We start from the raw sequence: 27907 nt of genomic DNA, 5'->3' as shown, positions 1-27907 counted from the left end.
TGTGTGTGTGTACGCGCACGCGCACGCGCATCTCTGCGTGGAAAGCGAATCGAGATACAGTAGTGACCCGGAGTGAGCTGGCAGTCTTATTCCACATCGACACCGCGTCCGTCCCATCTGCCGCCGCGAATGAGCGCACTTGAGGAGTGAAAGACACGCGATAAGTCAAGATGGCATCTGCTCGCAGCCGTGGACACTCTGTGGTCTAGCCTCTTCTGTTCTCCTTCCACCCACGGAGCGCGAGGGGGGACCGAGCGAGCGTGCAAGGTATTTCATTTCGCGCGTCCACGGGGGGGATTTCTGCGGCTCCGTGCGACGGGATGAGACGCCGCGTCGAACAGACGCGGCGTCACTATTACTGGAGCGAACAGCTCCACTATTAGGCTCGTTTGGTGTTTTCACACATCCCGTAGACTCACTGACACATTCTGAGCGTGTACTGCAGCAGCAGCTGCGTTTGATCCAGGCTCCAACCAAGTGTTTGGACTTTATTTATTGTGCCTTTGTCTCCTCAACAGGCGATAGTAACTAAGTTGCTCGTTGCTGGCACTGCGCTGCTTCAGAATAGCAACAAAGGACGAGAGCGCGCATTCATGGGACGCGACTTTGACAGCTCTTCGTTTCTCGTCTTATAACCTTATTACCTGGCTGCCGGGGACGTTGGGACGTTGCGACTGGAGCGGGAGATAATGGCCGAGGCTCCGCTCCCGGACCCGCTGCCGGACTTGGACGTGGCCATCGACCCGGACTTCGAGCCCCAGAAGCGGCCCCGGTCGTGCACCTGGCCGCTGCCGCGGCCGGACTCGAGCGCGGCCAAGCCGGAGGGCAACGACGCGGACATCATCCCCGAGGAGGAGGATGATGAAGAGGACGGCGCCGCCGCGACGGCCGGCGGCGTCCGCGGCTCGGGCGCGGCGGCGGAGGACCAGAGCAGCAGCAGCCCTCTCGCCGACGGAGCGCTCTCGTCCCCCGGGCACGAGAGCGGAGGCTCGCCGCTCTCCACGCACTCCCCCACGGCCGCCTCCGGCGCGCTGACGCCCGGCGGCCTCGCCGCGCAGCAGACCCCGAGGAAGGCGTCGTCTCGCCGCAACGCCTGGGGAAACCTGTCGTACGCCGACCTGATCACCAAAGCCATCGAGAGCGCGCCGGACAAGCGGCTGACGCTGTCCCAGATCTACGACTGGATGGTGAGGTCCATCCCCTACTTCAAAGACAAAGGCGACAGCAACAGCTCCGCGGGATGGAAGGTAAGGGTCGTCCCACGCGCCCACCAGCCCCCCCCCTTCCTCCATCAAAACAAAAACAAAAAGCATGTGGCCCGCAAACCCACTGACGCGCACACGCAAACATGCGCACGCGCGCACGCAGTCAGAGCGGAGCAGGCTATTTGTGTCGTTCTGCAAAGCCCGTTAAGGCAATTATTATATCTGCCGTTTTCCGTCTAATGCAAATTATAGTTTGTGCATGAAGGGAAGGGGAGTAAATGATACAGCTTGCACTTATTCCCACACACTTAATGGACAAATGGGGCTGTTAAATAGGCTAGTGGTTTATTTATTTATTTGTGCAATCTGCATTAGGTGCATGTTTATCTTATTATTACTATCCTCTTCTTTTTATCCGGACGTCTGCAGTTCTGCAGAGTCGCGTGCCTCGGTTTCCCCCGAGCCCACGGTCACAGTCACTTGGCTGGAACCAGAGCAAACAGAACGGCTGCAACCGGTTTGTCTGGAAACTCCGGCTATTTTGGGCCGGTTTAAGGCTCGGTCAGCGATGCGATCGCGTAAGGCCGTTTACTGGGAACCCGTTAACGGCACCGGGGGAGGAATGGAAACAAAGGAAGTCAAACGCCCATTGACAGAGTTGTACCTGTAGCGGCCGAGCTACTCATTGACTCTGTCCCGGTGCTACTGTACCATGTGTTATGTAAGCCATGGCGGGGATGTGCCAGCCTCCTGGGCCAGGTTGGCAAGCGCCGAGGCTGCTGATCCACGGGGGAGTTGCGTAAGCGCCGGGCCGCGGCGAGACGAGACCAGGACAAAGCTCCGCTCTGGACCTGCAAAAGGCCCGGAGGAGCGGGAGCGAGGTGCTGAAGGTCAGGGAGCGGGGATTAGCGCCCGCCAGGGGCCGCGGGGCGCCGCCCCCGGGGGGGGGGGGTCCCGCGGGGCCACATTTTGTCAGGCGTCTCAGCTTCTTGCCATGCGATACGCCCCGGGGGGCCGTGCATGGGTCGCCCCCATCGGACCCGGGCCCGGTTCCGCCGTCACGCAGGGCCCGTGCTCCTGGAATCCCAGGCATGAGGGCCGGGCCGCCGGCGGTTTAATGTTACGCGGGGTCCGTCGGTAAACCCCCCCCCCCACCTGCTCTCCTTCCAAACCTTCCTTGTTCTCCTTATAACAAACTGCAGGCTTCTCTGGCAACACAACCTTTGTTAGTCGGGCAGTGCGCACAAATCCGGCGACACAAACGCTCCAGGGTGTTGTAGGCGACTACAGTCGGACAGTGAGGGGTGTCTGCACCTGCTACTTCCCGCAGCCAGGGCACCTTTGTTGAGGAGATTTGCTGAGCAAATCCCAGTAATCCTCATGGGTTTCTCTCCCAGGTTCCCACTTACGTCATCCTGCCTCATATCTTTGTCAGTTAACCATTAGCCCCGGTTAAAGTGGGTTAAGACCCACACGTACTGTAAGACCAGCAAATCTTTTATCACCTTAGATGGTCTGAAACCAGGAGTAGCACTGGACATGCTTCTCACAAAGACAAACCTTTTTTAAAATTATATATTATACATTCATACTGTCCCTGTTTCAGGACCTGGTATTGGCTCAGTTAAACTTTTTCCAGCCACAATAAAAAAAATATTCTTCTTCTTCTTGATTAGACTATTTCTTAATCCTGTCCAGACCTTTGTTGTGTCCCCAGTCCCACCAGTACATGTTGGAGTTTGTCTGGTGGGACGTGTGTCCTGCTGGGGATCAGCTGCCCTGGAATGACTGCTCAGAATAGCACATTTAAACATGCCTGTAAGTGTCACGGTCAGTGTGCGTATGCGTGTGTCTTTGCGTAATCGAAAGATTAAGTGCACCTGTGTGTATCTGTGTACAAGTACACAAGTGGCTGCTGGTGTGTGTGTGTGTGTGGGCAAGTATTCTTGGCTGCCCTGGACCTTGTACTCTAGTGTTACTTAACCCTGTTGTAACTGACTCCCTGTTCCCAGCAGCTGCCACGGCCTGGTTATGTCACACCTACACTGCATATAAATACACACATACACACACACACACACACACACGTTTCATCCGATATGTTTTTTTGCTATTTGGATTCTTGCATCAGACGAAGTGGGTCGGTTCGGTTCTTGCCACCACGCGCTCCGTTTCGGGCCGGCAGCGGCGTCTGGGCATGTTCAGACTCATCGCCACGGTCCGCGGCCGTGGGGGGGTGGGGATTAGTTAACCCCATTAGTGTTCGTATTACTTTATCCTTAAACCCCCTGAGGCTGCTGCAGGTTGTGTTTATTGCCTCCATGAGATGTTTACAGCCGACTTTGTCCTTAACGACTATTTGCATGCGTTTAATGTTAATGCTCGCTACGAGGATTAATCATTTGACCTCCGCAAAGACTCCAGCAGGAGGCGAGTGGATCGGCTGACCCACCACGCGTTCCCAGCCCACTGTGTGTGGAGGCGCGTGGAACCATTACCGTTTTAACAGCCCGGCGTCGCCTGCGTGAAGCGTTAACCCTTTCGGGGCCGTCCACCAACGCCGAGCGAACCCAGGGCGACGTCAGCGATCTGACAGATGAACCAAAAAAATAAAAAAGGCAGTAAAGTGGGGAGGGGTAAGGCCTGGGGGACAGAGGTGGGGTGGGGGGTGGGGGGGTTCAAGGGGGTAAAATTAACAAGCTTTGCTCCAAATTGGTGTATTACAACCGCCCCCTGGCTGTGATTCCCACTGGAGGGTCTGAGGGTGTGGGAGGGTAAAGGGGCAATGGGTTATGAGAACTCATCACCCCCCCCCCACACCCCCACCGTCGGTCGCGGAGCTCAGGGAAGCACAGACTGAGGAGAGACTCCACCCACGCCCCCACAGCCCACTTACGGTCGGTTGGTACCAGTGATGGAGAAAAGGCCGAGCGAGCCAGAGAGAGAGAGAGAGAGAGAGAGAGAGAACGAAAGGTTGCAGTTTCTTGGTGTTCTTCCATCATTTTCTGGTTCCTCTCCATGTCACACTCCTCGCGATCTGTTTTCCTCAAAGACACTTCTCAATTATTCAATGCGCCCGGGATGAATTCAGATCACGCTATTAATTTTTAAGAGCCCGTTCTTGGCTAAAGGCTAACGCCGTCGCAGCTTCTGTTTGCTAACTCCATTTGCCTCCCTCTCTCTCGCTCATCCCTCATTATTTTCCTGCCAGCCATTTGTCTCCATGTAAAAACACTGTGGTCGGCAAAAAAAAAAACACAAGGCACCTCCTCTTTGCTGCTGCTGCTGCTGCTCTGAAGCGCTTTAAAAACCCCTTGGGTTCTGTAACGAGTGGCACCACATCTTGGACCTCTCCTCCCGCTGACTCTGTGGCCTCCTCCTCGTCCTTTCATTGTAGTGAAACAGTCCCGCTGGAAAAAAATATCACATTTTGTAATATTCAGTGTATGAGTTGGCTTGATCTGCCCGTGCTGGTGTTGCGCCACGAACTTGGAACTTTCTGTACCTTCCCTGAGCCTGTTGAACCCCCCCCCCCCATTGCAAAACAATTGCTCAGCAGTTTATACAACATCAGATTACACTGATCTTCTCCAACTGTTGGCGCGTGAGACTAGTGTTTCAGCCAGATAAGTGCAGCAAAGTGCAACACTGTAGTTGCCCGGTTTCATTAAGACTCGGGTGCTCGTACAGTAGGTGTCGTGACGGCACACGTTCCCCCGCTCCCAAAATAAAACCGGCACGGAGACGACCTTGAGCCACACGCTGCGCGAGCGGCCGGCTCTCAACTCCAGGACGTGGGTTCAACCCCCGTCTGTCCCGGAGACCGCTTAAAACCGAGCCTGGCTCCTGGTGCGCTCGACCCTGACCTTTGACCCCCACCCCGAGAACGGTGAGACGCAGCGCTGCGCCCCACAGGCGAGCCATTAATACCCATCGGGGGGAATATTTTCACAAGCGAGCGGCCGCAGAAACAGCAGACTGGCTGGAAGCGCATGCCACGACTGTGTTGCAGTCTGTCTGCTGCTGGAGGAATAAAAAAAACACCCAAGAAACCAGTAATTACACATTCTTCCTAGCCCAGTTTGCTCTGTCTAAATGAGATATCACTGCAAACACACATACCGTATGTAAAGCAAACATGCCTATGCACAAAGAACAACGTAACCCAGTTACTGGTCCGTGCTCGGTGTTTACCTCTGTCTGAGACGCCGTATTATGTTTATATTTCTATATCTTAAATTAGCCAAGCAGCACTGTGGGTCTGTGCTGCAGCTGCAGTCAGGGCCCTGAGCGCCAGGCACGTTTTCATAGAGTAATTGTGCGAAACTCAAGAGGCGCAGATCCACGCCGTTTTCACCCCGACAGTGGTTCAGCAGGTTTTTAAAAGGCTGGGCGTGGATTGGAGTGTTATTCAGCCAATCGGCAACGCTCAACCTGCCCCCAAGGTAAGAACCACGGCGGCCTCGACACAATGCTGAGAACATTCTGGTTACATCAAACAGGGAAGAGGCAGTGGGGAGAGAACACGGCTAATGACTATACAAATTACTGCCCCGTGCGTGTGTTTCATGCAAACTTGTGCGAACAGGCCCAGGGGAGGGAGGTGTACATGTTTGTCTCCATAGCAACCGAAAAACAGGCAGGAGGGACGGCTTGCGGGTTCGGGTGACAGCCGATAAGAGTGACCTAGTGAGCGCGGGCCGGGCCTTCCTCCTCTGATAACCACATTTCTGCAGTGGGCCTCTGCCTCCTCATCCTCTGTGATCCACACACGCCCCCTGCGAGAGCCCCCCCCCTCACATGCCAGTAACACTGCCTGCACTGGTCCATGGACTATAGGCAAGTGAGCGCCTCCTGCCAACATATCGTGGCCTTTGCGTTAATTGCTCTGTGTTGCTTTTAAAACGGAGGCTGTCGGATTATCCTCCGCCGCTGCCTGCGCTCCTTCTCCGGTCGTTCACATTGATGACAGCAGATTAAATCAGGATTATGTTAGATTAAGAGTTTTGGAAGCCATAACTGGGACTAAATTAAAACAACCAAACGTTGTGCGCGTGCACCAACATGTGTCACGTGTCGGAAGACGTGTGAGTCACAGACTTAAAGCAGGTGATTATCATTACCTGGTGGAGCGTACTACCACCAGCTCACTTCTTACCCAGCCCAAAGGTCCCGCCTGTTGGACCCACGGGCTCCTAAGTGGACACACAGGTTTCTCTTATCGCTGTGAAATACTATAGGTGAGAGTCACGCATGCAAAGTGTGTCACCTTCTGGTATGAATTACACAACTCGAAACGCTCGGCTCCACTGTTCCACGTCCTCCATGCGTCATTAAAACAAGCAAATGGTGCTTTCAGTCCTTGCCGATCTGATTATAGTTGTCACAATATACGGTACTTTTGTGCGTGTGTGTACATTAAAGTCAGTGTGTGTGTGTGTGCGTGTGTGTGGTGGGGGTGGGGTGTGACTGTGGGAAGAAGGAAACCCATTGTTAAAGCTCCTTTAAACACTGGAGCAGAAAGACGCGGCTCAAGGCAGCGGGCCCGTGTTACGGCCCGTGTGTGGTTCTGCGTCCAGCTCCTTTTAACATGAACACACAAACTCAGACAGAGTCCTTTTTGTGCGAGAGAGAAAACATGCGGCGGATAGAATTTCAATTAGACAATTTTTCTTACTCAAGTGCCTCTTGTGGAAGCTGGACTCCATCTGCTCGAGGCTGAGAACTGGATCCCGGTCTTTCAACTACCTTTTGCTCGGACCGTGTTACACACTGATATACACTTTATCTGTGTAAGAGCTTCCAGATTTCTTTCTGCCTTTTGCCAACTAAGGATGGAGAAGGTTGAGTCACAGCCCAGAAGAGGAGGCCCCTTCCTCCTCGTCTTATCTGCTATCGTTTATGTGGCCTAGGTAAATCTGTGTGTTTGCACACCTGGGTTTTATAAGAGAGAGTGGGAGAAGGGGGGGCTGATAAGGGTCAGCAGATATAGCTATCCAGCAGCAGCAGCTACAGTACACGTCCACTTATTATCTGCCCCCCCTTTGTTTGCCGACAGCACATAAACTGCCTCGAACCCTCAGACACACACTTTTTTTGCACGGTTGTTTGATTGTGAATAGACTCGAGAGCTGACAGCAGAGTCTTGGAGATGAATTTAGCTCGTTTAGAGCTGAGGCGGAGACTGTGGAGTTGGCGAAATCTGACTCCAGGGTTGTGGACGGGGGCAGACTTACCTAAAGCTGATGAAGGAAAGGGTCAGAAGTTGACTGTTGGCCCAGTAACCCAGTGGGAAGGCTTTCTATACGGCCGTTCAGCCACAGACTCGCTTTGACTCCTGGCGGCTGAAAGCAAGACGCCTCGTCCACCTTCTCCCAGTGAGCACGGCTGAAATTCAACATCAGAGTGTTGCATTCGGTTCCGAGGTCCAGGACGCATGCAGCCGAGGTGACGAGGTCAAACCTCTGCACCAACCGAGTCTATATGGAGAAAAAGAAGAGGTGAACTGGACTGGTACAGTGAATGCATCGTACACAGGAGACGGCCGAGCATGAAACATGGTGGTGGGAGTGCGCTAACATGTCGCGTCCTCAGAGTAACAACCTGAACACTGTGTTCTGTGCAAAGGTTAAAAGCCATAAACTATTTTCTGGAAACCATTAAAACAGGGTTTGTGTGTAAGACTGATGCTTTATGAATAATTAGAATAATCTGCTGCATCGACCAGTGGATGTATGTTGCAGCGGATTTATTGCCTGTCTCCGTCGCACACCACGTGCCATGCTTTCTTCATCTGATGGGTAACTGGGCAAAACCAGTGTGTGTGTGTGTGTGTGTGTGTGTGTGTGTGTGTGTGTGTGTGTGTGTGTGTGTGTAATTGCTTATGAGGGCATGAAATCGCTCCAAAGCCCCGAGCACATTGGGCACCGCTCAACCCAGACACAGTCTTGCTCGTGGTTGAAACACAAACACACGCGCACACACACACACACGTACACACACACACACACACACACACACACTCCCTCAGCTTCTCCTTCATCTTCCCTGTGTGCCAGAGTCCTCCCTTCTCATCCCTCTGTTCCCACGGCGACCTTTATCCCAACCAGCGAGCCATCTGTCCATCAATCACTTAGTGCCTTTGTGCCGCGGAGGAGAGTAACCGATACCCAGAGACATTGACCTCAAGACCTGGAGGGTCTCAAAATGGCTCCGCGGCAAGGACGCGGCACCGAATATACACACTACTACACTTCCACGTCGTAGAACTGGAGTAACACGCACCACAAGCATCTCCCAGTCAGAAGGAACTTGTCTTTTTGTTCTGCTTCTCGCTCCTGAATGAAGAGGGGCCCTGTTATAGTTAAGGCTTTGTCCTCACTATGAATATATAGACACATGTGTAGCACTGTATGCAGAGGGGGATGGGTTAATGCAGGGGACGGCCCGGGCCTCAGCTGCCGCCGTGCATTTCCCTCACTTTCTCCCTCACACACCAACTTTTTCTCTGGAGGAAGCCTCTGGGACTGCGACGCGTGCCGCCTTGAAGCGAGAGAGAGACCAGAAAGAAGAAAGTGGGCCAGGGGCCTTCTCCTCAACACCCCCCCCCCCCCTTGTTTCTCCCGGTGCTGGTGGAGGAGGGGTGTGTACAGTGTGTCGGAGCTCGTGATCCGGTTGGAGAGAGTATGTGCCGTCCCGCCCTGTTCCACTGTTACTGTAAAACACACTATAGGCGACTGTGACTTAGGGTAATGACAGGGAAGACGTTCACTCAAATACTTTTAAGTTGTTATTTAGAAACAACGCTTGCTATAGTCTGTATTTATGGGGTCTTGTATCGAGCTTCACTGCTCTTTAGATGTGTTTAAAATCTCATTAGAAGAAACGAGGAGGCTTAAATAAGGATGTTTTGGAGGTTCGTAAGCTCTGAAGTACAGCTCCGCTGTGCTTTTTCGTGGGGTCCAGCGTGAGCGCATGTTTGGCCCGGGGCTGCGTGTTTTGATGCTGCTCCGGCCACAGTCAAAGACGTGGTGGAAAGGACCTGCAGTGTCAGAGATGACAGCGCCCGATAAAGCCTCTGTGTGAAGCCGCACCGCTGTCGTCTGCACATACAAAGCGACAGATGGAAAAAAAAAAGAGAGAGAGAGAGAGAGGAAGAGAAGAAAGGTCAAACCCCTGCATACTTTCTCACCTCCACCCTCCTGGCAAATAAAGCGGGCACGGTTGATGGAGCGCGGGTCAGAGAAAGTCGCACGGGTTCGTCAGGGCTGCGGGTCGCGACCGGCCGCCGCCGCCGCCGCCCACATCTGCGCTCGGTCGCCCACTTGTTTCTGCGCTCGGCCCCGGTGGGTCGCCTCCCACGTTCGCGGCCCAGTGTGCGTGTGTCACACCCCTCGCTCGGCGGGTTGAGTGCTGCTCGCTGCTGCAAGCAGACGGGTCAATATTGGTCAGGAATCCATTTTCATACGCTGGAGCGCCGGAGTCGATGCGTGCATTATTCACGAGGACTCGTCACTCCTGATGAAAAAGAAGGGGGGGGGGGGGGGGGGGGGCGGACCGCCGGCGCAGGACACACCCGCTCTGACCACCGCGCCCCCCGGGGAACGGATTGTTGATTATCGCTGTGCAGTGACATCATCGTGCGGTCGCAGAAGCTTTTAGTCTGATTAATGTAAAGTGTGTGTGTGTGTGTGTGTGTGTGTGTGTGTGTGTGTGTGTGTGTGTGTGTGTGTGTGTGTGTGTGTGTGTTTACCAGGATGTGTGAACCCCTGATACAGATCAGACGCACGCGGGGCTCTGCATGTGGGTTAGTGTTTATACAGTATGTGTGTGCTTCAAAGCCCGCGTCGTCGCATCCAGTCGCTCCTCTCCGTCCTGTAATCCGTCATTTCGCTTCCAGTGGCTCTGTCGTAGGAGCTGCATAAGCCTCCATCCTTTAAAATATGGGTTAGTGTGCCTCTCGCTGCCCCGTCTTTTCCCTTCACTTTGCTTTTCTAGGATTTCCACTGTCTTCCTGTGGTGATTCTTAATCTCCCTCCTCTTCGGGGGCCAAAATTGTGTTATCTGTGTTGCACGCGTGTAAACACTTGTGTCAGCTTTTCCTTTGGAGCCTGAGGTCTGCTGGCTGAACTGGGTTGTCCTCATTCTCTGCATGGTGGCATCAGTGTGTGTCTGTGGGTGAGAGTTAGCATCTCCCGCGTTTAGAGAAGCTCAGCGCTCCTCCCATCAGTCTTTCACAGTATATTGATGGTTTCATGTGACACAGGGTCTGCTTTTTTCTGACTTTTACATGAATAATACATTAAATCTGCGGTTTAACAGGTCTGCACTACAAGTCAAGGGGTCATGACGCATGTTTGAATATAAATATGCTGGTCTTCAAAGCAGCGGCTGTGAGGTATTGTGTAAACAGCGGCCGTAGTTTGTTTATGGGCTATTTCAAAGTGGAGCAGCTTCAGTAAAGGCTGTTCTGGGCCTCAGGCGAGAACAGAAGCGAACACAAATATGGGGCGGTGATCCACGCGTTAGCATTAGCCACCGTTAGCCCGCATCTGTGTGCAGTTACGGCGCTGGGGCCGAGAGCGCGAGGGAAAGAGCAGCCGTTTATTTTTGTCTCCGTCGTCGTCGCTTGCTCATTTTTCTGTGACTCTCGTCTGTCAGGCTCGCTCGCCCCGCTCTCTTTCTGTCTCCCTCGTTCCTCCTGCCTCTGTATGATCACTGAAAACTGTATGGAGACAGCGCCAGAGCTCGGCCGATGCCATTGGCTGGCTGGCACTCCACCCCCACTCCTGATTGGCCGCAGGGCTCCACGTAGGATTCAATCAGCTGGGTGGAAGTGTATGTAGGTCAGTGTATAGGGATGTGAGCCTTCTCTCGCTCGCTCTGTTCCCCTCCTCCACCACCTCCGTTGGTTGAACCGGCTGCTGTGTTAATTGGCCACGTTCCAACTTTGAAATCCAGCGAGACTCGAGGCAAGAGAGGAAAAGGGGGAATAAAGCGCAGAGGTTGAAAAAGGAAGGGAAGTTAAGGAGGCGAGGCGGAGGAGAAGGAAGACAGACCCCGACCGTGGGTGGGGGAGGGGGGCGCTTCAACATGGGATGCCCTGTTGCACCGAGCAGTGTAATAGTACAGTGTGTTAGTAAGTCAAACAAACACACACACAGTCCAAACAGAAACCTGCAGGTGAACAGAGCAGCGTATTTATCTTCTCCTGGTTTCACTGTGGGAGGAGAAGCAGACGAAAGGAGGAAAAGGAAACTGGATCCGGCGTCCGAATCCATTGCGCGCGAGCGCTGGACGCGTTCTCCTCCCGTCGGCCTGTTCTCCGCCTCAGGCCCGTCAATTATTCACGCCAACCCAGATTCTGCCCCCGAACCCGCTCCGTGCACCCCCCGCATGCGAGCGGCGCTCCCCGGGCGGCGCCCGCAGACGAGCAGACGAGCAGACGAAATGAAGGCTTGTGCTCGTCACTTTACTGCTCCCCGTGCTCCCGGGTCTGTCTGCATCCTCCACATGAACCCTCCCTCCTCCACGGCCGCCTCCCCGTCGCCACATCTTCACACTGTTCCCTTTTACAGGGAGCCCATCATTTCGTGTCACAGTGACTTTTTTAAATCTGGTCTCTTATCTGCCCTGGCTGTGAACTCATCATGGTGGATGTAGATGGCGCCCGTAATGCATGCACACGCACACATGCACACACACACACACACACACAGGGCGACTTTAGCCTGGTTTCACCCTCTTACTCAGCCGGCCGCTGGCCCACTTATCGTGGAACAGCAGCAGATGGACTAGACGGATGGCAGGATTTTTACTCCGGGGCACATGGGGAACGCACAACAAAAAAAACCACACACACATACGCTAATTCAGAGTCTGACTGTGCCGATGACGGACAGCGATTCGGTGCCGTCACACACTCGCATCCGCGTCCTCTCCATCTTCCATCCAACTCATCACGTCCGACTCGAAGGATTCGCAGCTTCGACCCGAGCGTCTTCTCTTCCTCCTCGAGCTCGTGACCGGGGGGAGCGAGCGACGCGCGACGCAACTGATGCAACACCGCAACTTCCCCCTTCGCTCGGGCTTTTTGAGTCACTTGGAGGCCAGCTGCTGCTGACTGCACGTGCCACGCCGAGCGGTACTGCAGGTCCGCATGTGAGCTCAGGCGGGTAAAAGTCACAGGGTTGTCACAGTCAAACCTCTGCCGCCCGTCGTTTCACCTGCTTAGGCTTCGTCCCCATCATCAACCTTCCTCTTGTCTCGTGACTAGTCTTCATTGCGCACATCTTTATTTTTTATTACTATGTGAAGGCAGCAGCGTTGAGCTGACTGTCAGAAAGGGGCCCACTCATCTGAAAAGCCTGTCAGCGCTTTCTTCCTCCCTACTTTTTCCTTCCTTTCTTCTTTCCCCTCTTTTCCCCTCCTTGTTACAAGGCCTTTGGATCTGCCAGACACACCCCTCGCAGAATCGCAGAATCGCCGAGCCTCGCGGCCGGCGCGTTTGTGTGTGAAAGCGAGCGTTGGCGCGTTCGATATATCTCTGGCTTTGTAGCCGCTCTATCTCCTTAGAGCGATGAACGCGGAGGTGGGAAGGAGGGGGGTTGAGTGATTGCTGCTCAGCAGAAGGAGCCAGAGAGCAGAGTGTTGGCCTGCAGCCAGCCAGGGCCACCATGCAGCTTTTGTTACGGGGAGTTGACTCAGAAAGGACCTTTCACAGAGAGAGAGAGAGAGAGAGAGAGAGAGAGAGTAGTGGGACATGACAGAAAAATACAGAAATGTCCAGTGAAAGAATGCCAGAGTCAAAGAACCACAAAAGCGGAGCTGTACAGGAGAGGAAAGAAATAATGAGAAAGCAGAGACTTGACTGGGTGCACGGCCGATCACGGAGATCAGGTCCTGCAGACGTGAGCTTTGGCACGCAGCACTTTGCCTCCAGGTGGAACCGCGGCGGCGGAACCGCGTCAGTGTCTGCGAGAAACGCCGTCAGACGCAGCCGAGATCGGAAGACGCCTCGGTTCAGCGCGAGCCGCGCTTCCTGTCAGAACGCACGCACGCACGCACACACACACACACACACGTGTGTGAAAATAAAAGCTCGCTGCTTTCAGACGGTCCAGCTTCATCACCCTCCCATTAGTCGAGCAGCAGACGTCAGGGGGTGAAGCAGCAAAGCGAAGGAACAAAACAAAGGGGCTTGTGTTTTGTGCAGCTCAGCGCGGCCTCCTACGTTTGTGGTTTGAATGTCTGTTAAGAGTTCAAGTTCAGTCTCCCTGAAAAACAGCTGAAAAGCTTCACTTGAAGAATTCACTTCTGATTCAAAGTGAAAGGGCGGCCGATGCACCGCTCACATGACGCACCTGTTGCTCTGCACCTCAACGCGTCCCAGTGTCACATGATGATGCATCTGCGTTTTATATCCAAACACATGCTAGAGGCGTCCTTTGCTTTTGCCATTCGACTCTCGGGGTGTGCCGCTCCTTGGCGCTGCTTGGTTTAGGAATGCCGGCGGCCGCTTGTTGTCAAAACAACCGATTACATGCTTGGAAACGGTCCAGTGGCATTGACTTTACGCACAAAGGCAACCAGGTTAAGTAGGAAATAAGTACATGGCGGTGTGGGTTTGTTCCAACACACGGCCTTCTTCTTTGACGGCGGTGTGTATACCAGCTACAAGTGGGATTAGTGTGACAGCAATACAATGTCAATGAGGGGGGTGGACTCTGAGGACGGACAGGAGAGCTCTGCGTTCACGCTGGGCTCTAGTCGTCGTAAAATATTCAGCGCCGCCTCCCGTAAACGGCCTCTGGTGAAGTAGCGGTTACCGCCAGACAACCGGTCAGGACGCTGTGCAAATAATTAAACCCAGGCAAGATAAGAGAAGACGGAGAAGGAAAACTGCTGCTCCCCTTCCTTTAGTCTCAAAGCAGGAAGTCATGTGACTCCTCAGTGGAGTCTGATGGTTGGAGGGGGGGGTGCTGAGGAACACACTCGCTGTTGCTGGGAGAAAACTCTCCCAAGGTGTGTGTGTGTGTGTGTTTGCTTGGCAAAGGTTAGGATCTCGCCCCGTGTTAAAACATACACACAAAATACACACAATGACTGTCAGTTTGTGTGTGTGTGTGTGTGTGTGTGTGTGTGTGTGTGTGTGTGTGTTTCACCACCCCTCTATTCTTTCCCCAGCTGCTCAGCTGGGGTGTAGGAGGAAGAGATCTTGGCAGGCCTGGAAGTGCAGACATCAGCACAGAATAGGCCATGCACACCACACACACACACACACACACACACACACACACACACACACACACACACACACACAAACAAATAAACACATGATGAAGTGGAAACACTTTGCAGTGCAGAGGTCAGGGTAAGAAAGTTAAACTGACCTACGCCGCCAGAGCCTGAGAGAAAGACTGAAACACAGCTTTGTATAAAACTCAGGTTCAGAGGACGAATTGTACTCCGGCCTCTTCTAAGCTGCATGTCCACCCATATGTGAACACATGTGGGGCTGTGTCTAATTATTTCTGTGAAACGTGAATTCAGCTGTGGAGAGTTTGCTCCTTCCTCAGTTATTACACAGTTGTACACATCGTGGTCCTTAAATACAGTTTAATGTATGCTACATCCTGTAAGAGGGACACAATCCAGGCCTCCAGGCAGCGGGTCCGGTCGTAAATAAACCTCTGGCTGGATTAGAGAACGTGTCGAGGGCTGAACGAAGTCGTCTGTGTGACCTGAGGCTGGTGTTTACAGTGAGCAGCTCGTGAGGTTAAAACATTTTATGATTTGGCTTTGAATTTGTTCAAAACCACACTTTTGACAGCTCATGTTTCTTGCTGTGTCAAATGTGTGTTTAGGAATGTCACACTGTTCCCAGATCTGAAAAATTTGTTTTTATTTCGCCCAGGACGGAAAGCCAAGACTAAGAGAGTAAAACCCAGGACGCAATAAAGCAAAACAATCGTGTGACGGTGGGGCATACGGTAAAAATCAGAGACCTGAGGTCTGGTTTGCGTGTGTGTGTGTGTGTGTGTGTGTGTGTGTGTGTGTGTGTGTGTGTGTGTGTGTGTGTGTGTGTGTGTGTGTGTGTGTGTGTGTGTGTGTACTGTATCTGTTTTTAGCACCATTAGAATGAAGAGCCTCAGCACCAGCGGGGCCCCGACACTAATCTGGACCAGATGTGAACTCCACTGCTGCACCGAACCTCGAAACACACATCTGCCACGGCGCGCACGCAAACAAGGCACAGCACATTGTTGCTCCCAAACTAGTTATGTGTAACGCTATTATGGCTGCAATCTGTCCCAATGAGATCATAGCTCACCTTCAGCCGAGTTAATTGAAGGTTTGAGAGGTCGTCAAATGGCTCGCGTCAACCGGTAGACTTTTATACAAACTAAACTGAGACGTGTGGGCGTGACAGAGCTAATAGACGGGCTGCGGATCAGAAAGAAGGCACGCATCACTGTCACACACACACACACACACACACACACACACACACACACACACACACAGACAGGTTTGACAGATGGCACGCAGACACACTGAAAACTAGCGTGAGGTCATTGGTAAAGCCATGCGACGAATTCCTCATAACAAGACTTTCAGCTACACTATGTTCTTGAATAGCAATGATTAAAGGGTCCGAGTACAAATTGACACCTGAGCAGGGAGAGAAAACAGGTAAAGGCGCTTCATGAGCCACGGGAGTCACTTGTGAACTCGACGGGTCTGCGTCTCCACGCACACGCGCGCTTTATGTTACACAACTGACTGTTTTATTTGGCCTGCGACTGTCATTAACCCCCGGCACCGTGACTAATATTGACGCGTGCAGACTCAGAGTGTGCCGCTTTGCACGTTGGCCCTGGAGATTACACAACGCAGCGAGTCCCGACCGTGTGAAGGTTACACTTTAGGACTGTAGTCATTTTACAATAAACTAGTTCTTTTATCAGAATTGATTAGTAGTTGAACACACACTTCTCACACTTCACTACTCCGTTGCCCTTGAATGGGTGTGAGGCTCGATAGCAGTACTCTTTTCCCAGACGTGCACAATCCCCTGTCACCTCCATCACATCTTCCCACAGGACTCGCACTATTCCCCTTCCTGATAATTAGGAATGATTGTGCCCTTCCCCCGTCCCTCCACTCGTCAGAGATGTAATTAATCATGTAGACACCCCACTAGTCTTAGGGCTGAGGCTCTTTATCTCGCTTTCGCACTCAGTGTCTCCCATTCGCTGTCACTCGCTCAGGGCCTCGTTATTCGCCCATTCGCACGCGGTCCCTGAGAGGTATGGTTGACCCGTCCTGCCGCTCAGCCTCCCGTCTCTACACGTCGCCGCGCTTCTTCTTCCCCAGCCCCGCGCTCGGCCGCATTAGCGCGCGTCTGTCATCGGCGCGCTCCTATGCCAGGGTAAGTACGATAATCATCTCTAGCAGACTTGCCCTCTGGTCTCGGTCTATTTTTAGACGTCAGATGTTGAAATAGTTCAAGTTCTTAAAAAGGCCAGGCTGCGAGTCACCACAGCCGCGTCATTAAACTGGGGCAAAGCGATCCGTGGGCCAAACCCCAGACACAAACCCAAACAACATTTATTTCAAATCGCAAATACGCATTTTAAATCCACAAGCAGTTTATCACCAGATATATTAAGAGCATGTTCCCTCTGGTTGGATTTATGGACTGGCAGATGGCTCATGGTGTCCTTCAGAATGGCCCGTGTGTGCTTTTCCATTTTAATACTGATCGAAAGAGTTTGATTATATGGACCGGTTAAAATTAGGTCATGCTATAATTCATATGTTAAGATTTATTATCAGCTCTGCAAATGAACTATGCATTAATGTATCTGATTGCACCATTAGAAAAAGCTGGGCTTTTATTATTGTAAGTCTGGGGTCACGATTTTACAAAATAAAGCGGCCTCATGTTTGACTATTCTTTACTGTTATTTCAACACAGCTTCAAAATGTTCTGGCTATATGATAAACAACCCCTTAATCACCCATTTGTACTGTTTGTAGTTGTGTAATGGTGCTCAACAGTTTTAATGAATGGAATTCTCCAAAATCATTTTGACAAATCGCTTCAATTTGGTGGGTATTTAAATTGGCATGAAAGTAAAAACAGACGTTGACATCTGGAGGATTTTTCCATAAACTGTTTGTTAGCCCAAGTGAGAAACGCTCGCGCTGCAGCTCGTATACTCGTGCAAGGCTGCGCCGGCTTATCTGTATGTGCAGCAATTAGGCCCAACTCATAAACTCAGGGAGTTGTAAAAATATTTGTTCAGCTACACTCAGACTCCTTTTTAGTCTGTCTCTCTCCAACGCGTCGTCTGAGACGCTGCTGCACTAGTGTGTGTGTGTGTGTGTGTGTGTGTGTGTGTGTGTGTGTGTGTGTGTGTGTGTGTGTGTGTGTGTGTGTGTGTGTGTGTGTGTGTGTGTGTGTGTGTGTGTGTTCTTGGCAGGCTCAGCTCCTCTGTAGCTTGAGGACACTCTGTCCTGGAACTCAGGTTGATAAAAAGCAGCAGGGATGTCCTGTGTTGTCCCAAAGCAGAGCATACAGATATAACAAGCAATGCGTTTATGCATGATGCACTTTCTAGTTTTTTTACTTTCTAGCTTTCTAGTGTGTGTGTGTGTGTGTAGTAAAGTCACCATCGGACCATCCACACACACTGACCCAGTAAAGCCAGACGGTGCTGGCTAACGTGACCGGCCGGGCCTTTGCACAGCCCTGCGTGGATTGGCTGATGGGGGTAGGATGGGTCGGCCAACTCCCCCACCTCAGACCGACGGATTGGATGAGATGTGAGAGTAAACAGGGTCGGCTTTGAGCATGTGCTCTTGGACAACACAGGGCACCTTTTAGACTGAGAGATAGGAGGGAGACCTAAAGCAGAAAGAGAAGGAAAGGTTCACACTGCAATAAGCAGCTTGACAGGTCACAAGTCTTGGAAAGCAATGAGTCTGTGTGTGTGTTTTAGAGATTAAACACAAGATCTGTGGAAATGTACTGGGTTTCCTGATCTGCCCCAATTATTAAAGTCTGTTTCTCGGTCTGCTATTACTTCATAAAAAAGAAAACTCAATGGGCACCAAGAGAAGAAAAGCGCAGGAGCACAGTGAGGTGCAACAGGATTCCTTCTGTGCGCACACACACACACACACACACACGCTGGGCGAGACACCCAGCCGCTGGCCGGGACACTCGCATATGATTGAAGAGAATGGAATGTTCTGTCTGCCGTCCAGAGCTCGGGGCCGCTGGAGCCCAGACCGAATGTGTCTGTGTTTGTGTGTATGTTTGTGTAGGGTCACGCAATAAATAACCGCCAGGTCTGTTTATCAACCCTCTTATACGTGTCAATACGCTCCATGTTGTCTGCACCTCCACACATTCCTCCAGCAAATACACAAACGCAGGTCATAGATAGAGAGCAAACTGTGGACATACTGTGTGCTTTAGAGCCTTATTTAATAGTTGGCTTCTATGAATATCTAAAAAAAAAGACCGTCTCGTGTGGCAATTATGTTTGCTTTTTAACATTTTATAGTCATTTATCTGTTGTGCTTTTGCCAGGACACAACCTGTTGCCCGTTTACACAAAGATAATGTTGTTTGCACTGTTTGAAGAAAGAACACTTCAGGGCAAGTTTAATCCACGGCCCGTTGTCGGCCCCTCATCTTAAATGTTGTCTAATGCTGTAACGCCATACTGGTTTCCAGCGTGACCCAGCTGTGGCCACTGTTGACATTAGGCTGAGATTAGTGCTGGTTTACACAACGGCCGATAAAATGCGGCTGTGTTTGGCCAGCGGTTGTTGGAGGGTGAAGTGCATCACAGGTGTGAGGCTCAGGTCACGGGTTTGTCACGGTAGGATCGGTCTGACCTTTGACTAAGGCACTGCAACCGCGCGACCCTTCCCAGGAGGACTGCACTCGAAGAACGGTGTGCGTTTGCTCTGAGCGTGCTTCCTACGAAAAGGACAAAAGGCTGCGTGGGGCTGGGTTGAAGAGCCAGGAATAAAGGAATCTGGCAGCGTTAAACTGACCCACTTCATACTGTACGTTGAAGTTGAGATACTCGCTGTAGCTGGGTGATGAAACACACTTGCAACACTCTGTAGGCCCTCCCTCCCTTGTACTTGCCTGGCTACGCACACCAATTTCACCTCACCAATCACCGCTGCTCAGACTAGCTGCTCCAACCAATTAGAAGGCCTTCTCAGAATGCTCTCGGCCAATCAGAGCAGCCTGCTTCTCGGTGACCTCACAGGTACTTGTTACTATACATTAACCCTGAATCTATGGCAACGGATTGATCTAAATTGCTCACGGTAGCCTTAAAATGTCTGCGCGAAGGGGGAGACAAAAGTCTGTTGACACTCAGATTTGCATAAATGCAAAGATACGAGTTCCTTCCTACGCACCTTTCAAGAGTCGGACAAATGAGTGAAAGGAGAAAGGGAGATTCCTAGCATGGTTGCTGACAGTGATTAATTGTTCCCACATGTTGCTGACAGACAAAAAAGCCTCTGTGAGCCCTCGCTGCAGCTGGTGCGCTCTCTCACACACACACACACACACACACACACACACACACACACACACACACACACACACACACAGGCCTGTCTTATGAAGCAAGCTTCGTCAGACTACTTTGAGTAAGCTGGCTTCAAAAGTGTTACACTGGAGAACCTGTGGTTGATAAATGGTCTCGTGAGAAGCCGACTGATGAACCAGGATGTTCAAGAAAGGGAGTAATCACAGAAATCATCCGCGAAACAAACATGTTTAAAAGGCTTGTCATTAATGTGGCAACCTGAGTAATTTGCTATTTACCCAAAACACTAAAAGTTGTTTTTAATCGTCTTGTTTTGCTCTTGGCAGGCAAAATAAGTATATTACCCAAAATGTAAGACAGAAACGTCATTATGTCATATGTTCATTAAATAACATTAGCTCACTAACTTACCTTTCTATACTGTGAAAGAGGAAGAAAAAAAACAAGGTCGCAAATACTGAGAACTGCACAAATAATCACTAAAAGTAGTTAGAACATGTCAACAGCGTCATTATGCATTTAAAGGCTGCAAGCTGTAGTAGTGTGTGTGTGTGTGTGTATCGCTAGGCAGCATAGTAGGAGTTATGAATCAGAGCTGCTGTCTCACTGAGCTGTTTTTATTAATGGGCTTTGGAACACCCCAGAGAAGCTACGGCAGTGGGCACACAGCCACACACACACACAGAAAAACACACAGGTGAGACATTAGTCGCTCATCCACGCTCAGTTCTTACTTAACTGAGGACAAAGTCAGTGAATCAGAACCTAGACACTGTTTTTTCCCACTTGTTGCCTCACTTTCTTTGTGATAACTGTGCATTACTTCCATAATCGCTGTGAATAACGGCGTTATATATTGCCTCCTTCTGCAAAAGGCACCAAATCAAACCATGGGTAAACAATGAGACCAGACGAAGGGATGATGCAGATTCAGGCAGTGATACGTTGCTATATTGTGTTGCCCACTACAACTAATAACACACGCTTCAAATGTAACGGTGACGTGAGGCTTCTTTCCTCCGTTTCACCGTTTCTCATTCACACGTCTGCTTGACGTGCGTGTGCGATGCCATCAGAGCGAGTTAGATGTCGCGCAAGCAATATCACGCCTGACATTTGAAGAATATGAGCAGTGGCACGGAAAAGGGAAACGTTAAACAAGCGGCTCTGTAGGACGAGGGGGGGATGAGGCGAAGGGCGAGGGATTGATGAAGTGTCAGGTGCTGGCAGGTAAATGCTCAGAGCAGCTGCAGAAGGAAGCTCCGGTTCTATTCATTTCACTCTCATTCATCCCAACGCTCTTTATTTAGAAAGTCTTCCTCCCGCCACTATCTACTGTATTTACTGGGCATCCTCCTGGCAGCTGGAAACATTTAGCTAGCGAGAGCATGCATACGTCTGGAGAACCTTCTGAAATAAAGCAACACTGCGTCACGCCTCAGGAGATGCTGGCAGAAGATAAACACTGGTCCCGCTGGTATCTGCTCTCATCTTACCTCATTGCACAGAATCCACACCCACACAGACGCACACTCGTGTGGGAAATACGCATTCGCGCATACACACACGCTCCATTCATGATTTCATGCAGGTTTTTATGGGTTTGCTATTCCACACTTGTGGTTATGAAAAGCATTTGTTTCGCATTTAGGTATTTATTAATTAGCTGAGACGAATGCAAAACTGAGCATTTCACTCTAACATGCATCCTTAAAAAGCACACACAAATGCACACGCACACACACACACACACACACACACACACACACACACACACACACACACACACACACACACACACACACACACACACACACACACACACACACACAGAGGCACAGGGTCACAGGTTCAATTTGGCCCCTGAGATCAAACTTTCTTCCTCTGCGCTCGGAACTGTAACTCTAGCCTTCGTTCTCTCTGCTCTCTGATTGACCAGAATAACAATCCAGACCGTACCGTCAGTAAACTGTTGCCCAGGAAAGATGGGACGGCTTCATGGAAAACAATATTGTGATTCCCACAAAAGCGAAAGAAATTTGGCCTGCTCCGGTTTGAACCCAAAGGTCTGTTCTGTTTTAGGGAGTAAAAATATACATAGGAGCAAAACAGAGAGAGAAAAATGTGTGCATGTTGTGGATGGTGGTTGGGTTGTTTAAATGGGAGGATATAGCATAGCCCTAGAATCCCTCAGGGACCATAAGAGCTATGTGTTTGCAAAACAACAGAAACTGCGGAAGAGGGAGGGGGTATGGAAAGAAAAGGAGGTAAAATATCGAATTCTACAAGGCCTTCGGTGGGTTATGGGCCATAAGAGGAGGAAAAACTACAAGTGAAATGAAAGAAGCCCCAAAAACTAAACCAAAAGGCCGTTTTACACAAATTGTCACAAACAAGAGTTGGTTTTTTAGATTGTGACTGAGTGAATGTCTTCCATTTGTGTAACTATTAAGCTGTCAGATACAGTATAACGATAAAGTTACCACATGACTGAAAGTCCGTCAACCTACATGGGTGCAATTCACAGATCAAATGAACAGAAATGTGAAATGGAACCAGGGACTATTATGAGCATCAGGTTCCCCACAATGAGCCCTCTACTATAGGCACAGTGCTGATCAACGCACACTAAGCTACTGTAACACACACACACACACACACACACACACACACACACACACACACACACACACACACACACACACACACACACACACACCATAGAATTTGCTCCTTACAGGGGCTCTTTGTGTGTATCATTCACAATCGAGGAGATGCTTGATTATACTGTACATCACTGTGTCTTCTCTCAGGACAAAAGCTTCAGTCGGAACAATGCAGACATCAGCACTAAGTGCTGCTGCACGTTAATGTGTTCCTGTCTATATTTATTGGAAGAACAATTCAAACAATGGGCTTTTTGCTTTATGTGTTAGTCACCAAGAGTAACTGTTTACATCGCTACAGAATCAGTCACTGTGGGTGGGTTATGGATAAGAGCTTGTGGTGTTAATGAGAGGAACTCACCGACTACTACAGCGATTGGGTGCAGGGGTGCAACTGGACAATATTGATGACAGTCATTGTGAGAATCAAATGAATATCATTCACGTGGCTCACTGCATCCTGTTCTTTTCCTCTCTTGCGTTGCAGAACTCCATCCGGCACAATCTTTCCCTTCACAGCCGCTTCATCCGTGTCCAGAACGAGGGAACGGGGAAGAGTTCCTGGTGGATGATCAACCCGGAGGGAGGAAAGGGCGGCAAGGCCCCTCGCCGCCGCGCGGTCTCCATGGACAACAGCAACAAGTACACCAAGTCGGCCCGCGGCCGCGCTGCCAAGAAGAAGGCCGCCCTGCAGGCAGCAGCAGCCGCAGCCGGTGAGGGGGGCGGCGACAGTCCGTCGGGTCTCTCCAAGTGGCCCGGGAGCCCGACGTCGCGCAGCAGCGAGGAGCTGGACACCTGGACGGACTTCCGCTCCCGCACCAATTCCAACGCCAGCACTCTGAGCGGCCGCCTCTCGCCCATTCTGGCCAACCCCGAGCTTGACGAGGTGCCGGATGACGAGCCCCCTCTCTCACCCATGTTCTACTCCAGCCCCGGCAGAGCGCTGTCTCCCAGCAACCCTCCCAACAATGGGAAGGCCGTGCCTACCGAGCTACCCCGCCTGGCAGACCTGGCCGGTACAATGAATCTGAACGACGGACTCACAGATGAGCTGATGGATGAGTTGCTAGATAACATCAACCTGGTGCCAACCACTTCCAGTCAGACTGCTCCAAATGGTTCCTCAGGGTTCAGTTTTGGGTCCAAAGCCAATGGGCTGGGCTCACCGTCCTCCTCCACCTCCTCCTCCTCCCCGTCGTCTAACTCTTCGTCTAACAGCGGAGGTAACGGCTACAGTAACTCCATTTTTGGCTCTCACACAACGGCCTCTCTGCGTCCGTCCCCCATGCAGACCATCCAGGAGAACAAGCAGACATCCTTCTCCAGCATCAGCATGTCTCGCTTTGGCAGCCAGACACTACAGGACCTGCTCAACTCGGACAGCCACAGCCACAGCGATGTCATGATGACCCAGTCGGACCCGCTGATGTCGCAGGCTAGCGCAGCCGCCATTATTTCCCAGAACTCTCGCCGTGGCCTCATGCTCCGCAACGATCCCATTATGACCTTTGGGACCACGGGAGGACTCCAAGGCAACCAAGGCCCAATGCTGCAAAGTAATAACCACAACCAGAGCTCCTTGAGATCTATAAACGGAGGCCTAAACCTAGCAAATGACGCTAATACTGTGGCTAATGCCAAACAGCAACTCCTGCTCTCACCCTTAGGAGGAAATGGGTCCTCCATGCAGATCGACACCTCCATCTTCCTGAACGGGACGGTCAGCAGCAGTGGAGGGGTCTGTCAGGACCGTTTTCCAACAGACCTGGATCTAGACATGTTCAACGGCAGCCTGGAGTGTGACATGGACTCCATCATCAGGAACGACCTGATGGACGCGGACGGCCTGGACTTTAACTTTGACTCTCTGGCCAATATGAACGGAGTTGGCAACTTCGCGAGCACCAAGCAGACCTCTCAGAGCTGGGTACCCGGCTGAGCGGGTCAGGCCAGGGAGGCGCAGTGCAGGTGTGTTTGTATTTTTATACGGGTAAAACAGCTTGAATTTTAACAAAAGGTGAGCATGACTAGATGTAGATATTGGAGAATTTACCTGTTACTTTGCCCTTTCAACTGATTCAAGCCTGTTTTTTTTTTGCTGAAAGTTTGTTTGACATTAAGCACATCATTACTTTTTTCATGGGGCAAAATTATCAGAAAATATATTTTGCTCCTATATTCGTAGACAGGTTTCCCAGTAGTTGGTCTGTATCAGCGCTAATACAGAGGTGATCCCTGCACATCAATCTAAAATGGCCGACTTGAACCAGAGGAAATCCTAACACTAAGACATAACCGTGTCATGTCCTTATCTGTCCAGGTTTGACCTGTGTAGAAGATCCCTCACACAACATCCTTTTTGCCAAACCTGCCATCAGCACAACGTACAAACAAACCCTGTGTTTACAGAAGAAAACTTCCTCTACAGAGCTTTACCTTTGCTCCCAGACTGGTGAACCGCAAATGACCCGACAAGACGCTCAAGACGCTGCGCTTGAGCCCTCGAAGCCTCCTGGGAAACAGCAACCCAGACAACAAAACGAAAGCAACGTTAAACAATCACAGCAAACTCACAAATCTTAGAATTATGCAATTTTTTCCTTTGACATTCATTCTGTTGATATCAAAGAGACACTGCGTATCAGAAGGGGCTTCAACTTGAATACAAGGACTAAATATCTAGCAAAAACAAAAAAACGAGAGTTGTTCCCACTGAAGACTAATAACAGACAAAAGTGTAAAGACTTGATGTGGTGTATATCTAATACAGTGGTTTCCTGGGATGTGGTATGTTAAAACAAAAATCCCTCTGTTCTCAGTTAGCAATTTTAAATGTTATGTGATTTTTCTGTTTTGTTATAATTGTTTCTGTATCATAAATGTCTATACAAAAGGAATTGGTGTATTGATCCAATGAAAAGATGGAAATGGACTTTCTTACTCACTTGGCAGCCAAGTATAACATTAAAGTAACATACAGACACTTTCACGAATTTGCAAAATGCAACACCCTCTTAACAATTTCCGACTCCCCCAGTTTTGTTCTTATAGACTGCTTAAATTTGAATTATAAATAGCTATAAAATGTGTTTTTCCCTTGTAAATTCCCCCAAAAATGAGTAAATGAAGAAATTTGTCATGGACATTTATAGTTCAGGGCAGTGGGGAGTTCGATAGGAAGGCGCTTAGAGCTCGTCTGACTTTATTCTTACTCTTCTGTTGAGGTTGTTTATCACAGCATATGATGTAGCCAAAAAGGAAAACCTGTGTCCTAGGGTTGTGACCATTTCCACACCATTAACAGGTGCTATGTAAACAGTGTTGAATCCTGGCCCGAGAGCAAGCCGTGCATTTTGATAGTGTATTCTTGTGTTGTTCCTACCCACGACCTGCAGAAGCCCAAAGCTGCAGCCACTTGTAGCACAGCAAGATGGAACTTGTAGACGGCGGGTGATGGCGGCGGCGGCGGCGGTGGCGGCTGGGGGAAACGGCGGCTTGAGGCTCGTTCCTCCAGAAGCCGCTTGCTTCTCGAGTAAAACAATAAGCTATCTGTGTATATTGCCAAATTACTTGAAACAAACAGTAGGATATGCTGGCAGCCAAATCACAGCACATACATGCACATACACACACATATTACACACGTACGTAGATAGAAAAAAATAATAATACCAGGGATCTGTGTTAAGCTCTGCTGTTTTCTTGTTAGGAGCTTGTGGGGCTTGTTATGCATATATAGAATCACTCAGGGGGCAAAAGGGAGGCTTCCCGTCTAAGTAACATCGAGTCATATTATAATGGTGTTTTAACATTTCTTGATAACGACAGTAATGTTTTGTGTTTGTGAACTTGTAATCTGTGAACTTTTGGCTGTCACGAAGACAAGGAAGAAGAAGGAAGATAAATGTCCGGATTAAGACTTTGTGCCGTCTGTTATTTTTGGTTTTGCTGTCATAGCGTTTTGTTTCCTCTCGTAGGACTCGTGACACGCATACACACATCCCCACATGGACACGCCTGGTGCTCCTGCAAGTGACTTCCTGTATCTCCCGAGTACATGTCAGTGTGTGTGTGTGTGTGTGTGTGTATTTCTATTGAATTTATCTCCCTCACGGTGCACCCAGCACAGCCAGTTATATGCATGTACGTATTTATGCATTATGAATTGTGTGAAATGCATATATACTTGCTGTATGTCCTTATATACTCATGTAGTACTTGACCCCTGGATTTTGTGTACCTCCGAAGGTAAAGTCGAAGAAATAATGAACAAAGGTGAGCACCAGGGATGAGGGAACACTGTTACCAGCGATTTCATTGTTAAACCAGATTTCGAAAATGGTGGAAAGCACCATTGTTGTAGCATCTGAAGACCCTGGTACCCTTTCTCTATCTGGGGTAGCAGCGTGACGCATATGCCCCACTGTGTATAATAGTGTACAGATGTGTGTATACCACTTTGAGGCCAAGGCAGAGGTGTGCGTGTGTGCATGGGCGACTAGATTGATCTACTGTGCTATGGGAGGTTTAGTGCATGTAGCTGTAACCAGCCCCTCGCCCTGGATCCTCCCAATGGTGCCGTCCCTCTACAGAAATTGTAACGCAGACAACCCTGTGTCTTTAACACTCACACACACACACTATGTTTCTATTTTTTTAAATCAGGGCTTTCAGAGCAGCATTTGCACCACCCTCTCGCATAATGGCTTCATTCTAAAAAGTGTGTGTAGACTGTCGCAGACACAGGGGGAGCTTCCTCAGTGGATGTTCCTCGGCTTCACACGTGATTTATTGCATGTACAGTACAGTAGGTTCACATCACGGTGCTCGCAGCCAGCGGTTAGGTTATGACTTTGATGTGGCGGAAGCATCACCTGACAACGAGCTGTAACTTCCCACACCTCGTCACCGATGGTGTGTCGTCACGTTGCTTTTCGACAGGAATCCGGAGCCGTTGCCTGAACCGCTACACTGACTACACTCTGGATCTGGAACTTTGGGGTCATAGGTTACGCTTAGTCACAGTAGAGAGGAGAATTCACACAACCCCTAGGCGGCCTGCCTCGTTCAGGCATTGATTTCTTTTTATCTCCTGCCCAACACACACACACACCTGCAGAGCAACACATGCAATTTTCTAGCTAGGTAAAGCAAAAAAAATGAAAGAGACACACCGTTAGAAACCTTTATCACCTCTCAAGTGTCTCCTTTTCATTCTCTTTTCTTGGACCCGCCCATTCTTTTTAAGAGGCCCAGGCCAGCTCCCATCTATGAACCTTGCCCTTTATTATCTTGCTTCTTCTCAATTTGATGTTAGTGGGTATTTTTCCTGTGTATTCCATTTTGAATTGTAATCTAGTTTGTATAAGAAATGGTGCGCATGTAAATAAAGCTTGGTAAGGCTTCACACCTGCACTGTGTCTTTGTCCAGGTTCATATGAAA

General features: G+C 50.3%; 1 protein-coding gene and 1 long non-coding RNA gene across 4 annotated transcripts in view; one reads left to right on the top strand and one right to left on the bottom strand.

Moving 5' to 3' along the window:
- The window catches only part of LOC114849674 (uncharacterized), a 43920-nt gene that overhangs the window by 5131 nt on the left and 10882 nt on the right, over positions 1-27907 (bottom strand). Inside the window, exons 3-4 of one of the 2 annotated variants that reach the window (XR_008693794.1) lie at positions 7442-7684; positions 4472-4615 (exon numbers count right to left, since the gene is read on the bottom strand). This is a non-coding gene — a long non-coding RNA (uncharacterized LOC114849674). Of the gene's footprint in view, positions 1-4116; positions 4616-7441; positions 7685-27907 lie in introns of those variants that run through there. The other variant, XR_003784664.3, reaches the window with a different exon arrangement.
- foxo3b (forkhead box O3b) lies at positions 6-27871 on the top strand. 2 transcript variants are annotated; one of them, XM_029141310.3, is made up of 4 exons: positions 6-267; positions 519-1247; positions 22952-24432; positions 24785-27871. In XM_029141310.3, exons 2-3 carry the CDS (start codon positions 690-692, stop codon positions 24401-24403), a joined length of 2010 nt encoding a protein of 669 aa, XP_028997143.1. In that variant the 5' UTR covers positions 6-267; positions 519-689; the 3' UTR covers positions 24404-24432; positions 24785-27871. The 2 variants fall into 2 exon arrangements, with proteins under 2 accessions (XP_028997143.1, XP_028997144.1); XM_029141311.3 differs by lacking the exon at positions 6-267 and having other exon boundaries at positions 274-1247.

Source organism: Betta splendens, chromosome 24 (assembly GCF_900634795.4).
Source record: "Betta splendens chromosome 24, fBetSpl5.4, whole genome shotgun sequence".
Classification (NCBI taxonomy): Eukaryota; Metazoa; Chordata; class Actinopteri; order Anabantiformes; family Osphronemidae; genus Betta; species Betta splendens.
This window is presented reverse-complemented; position numbering and strand designations above follow the sequence as displayed.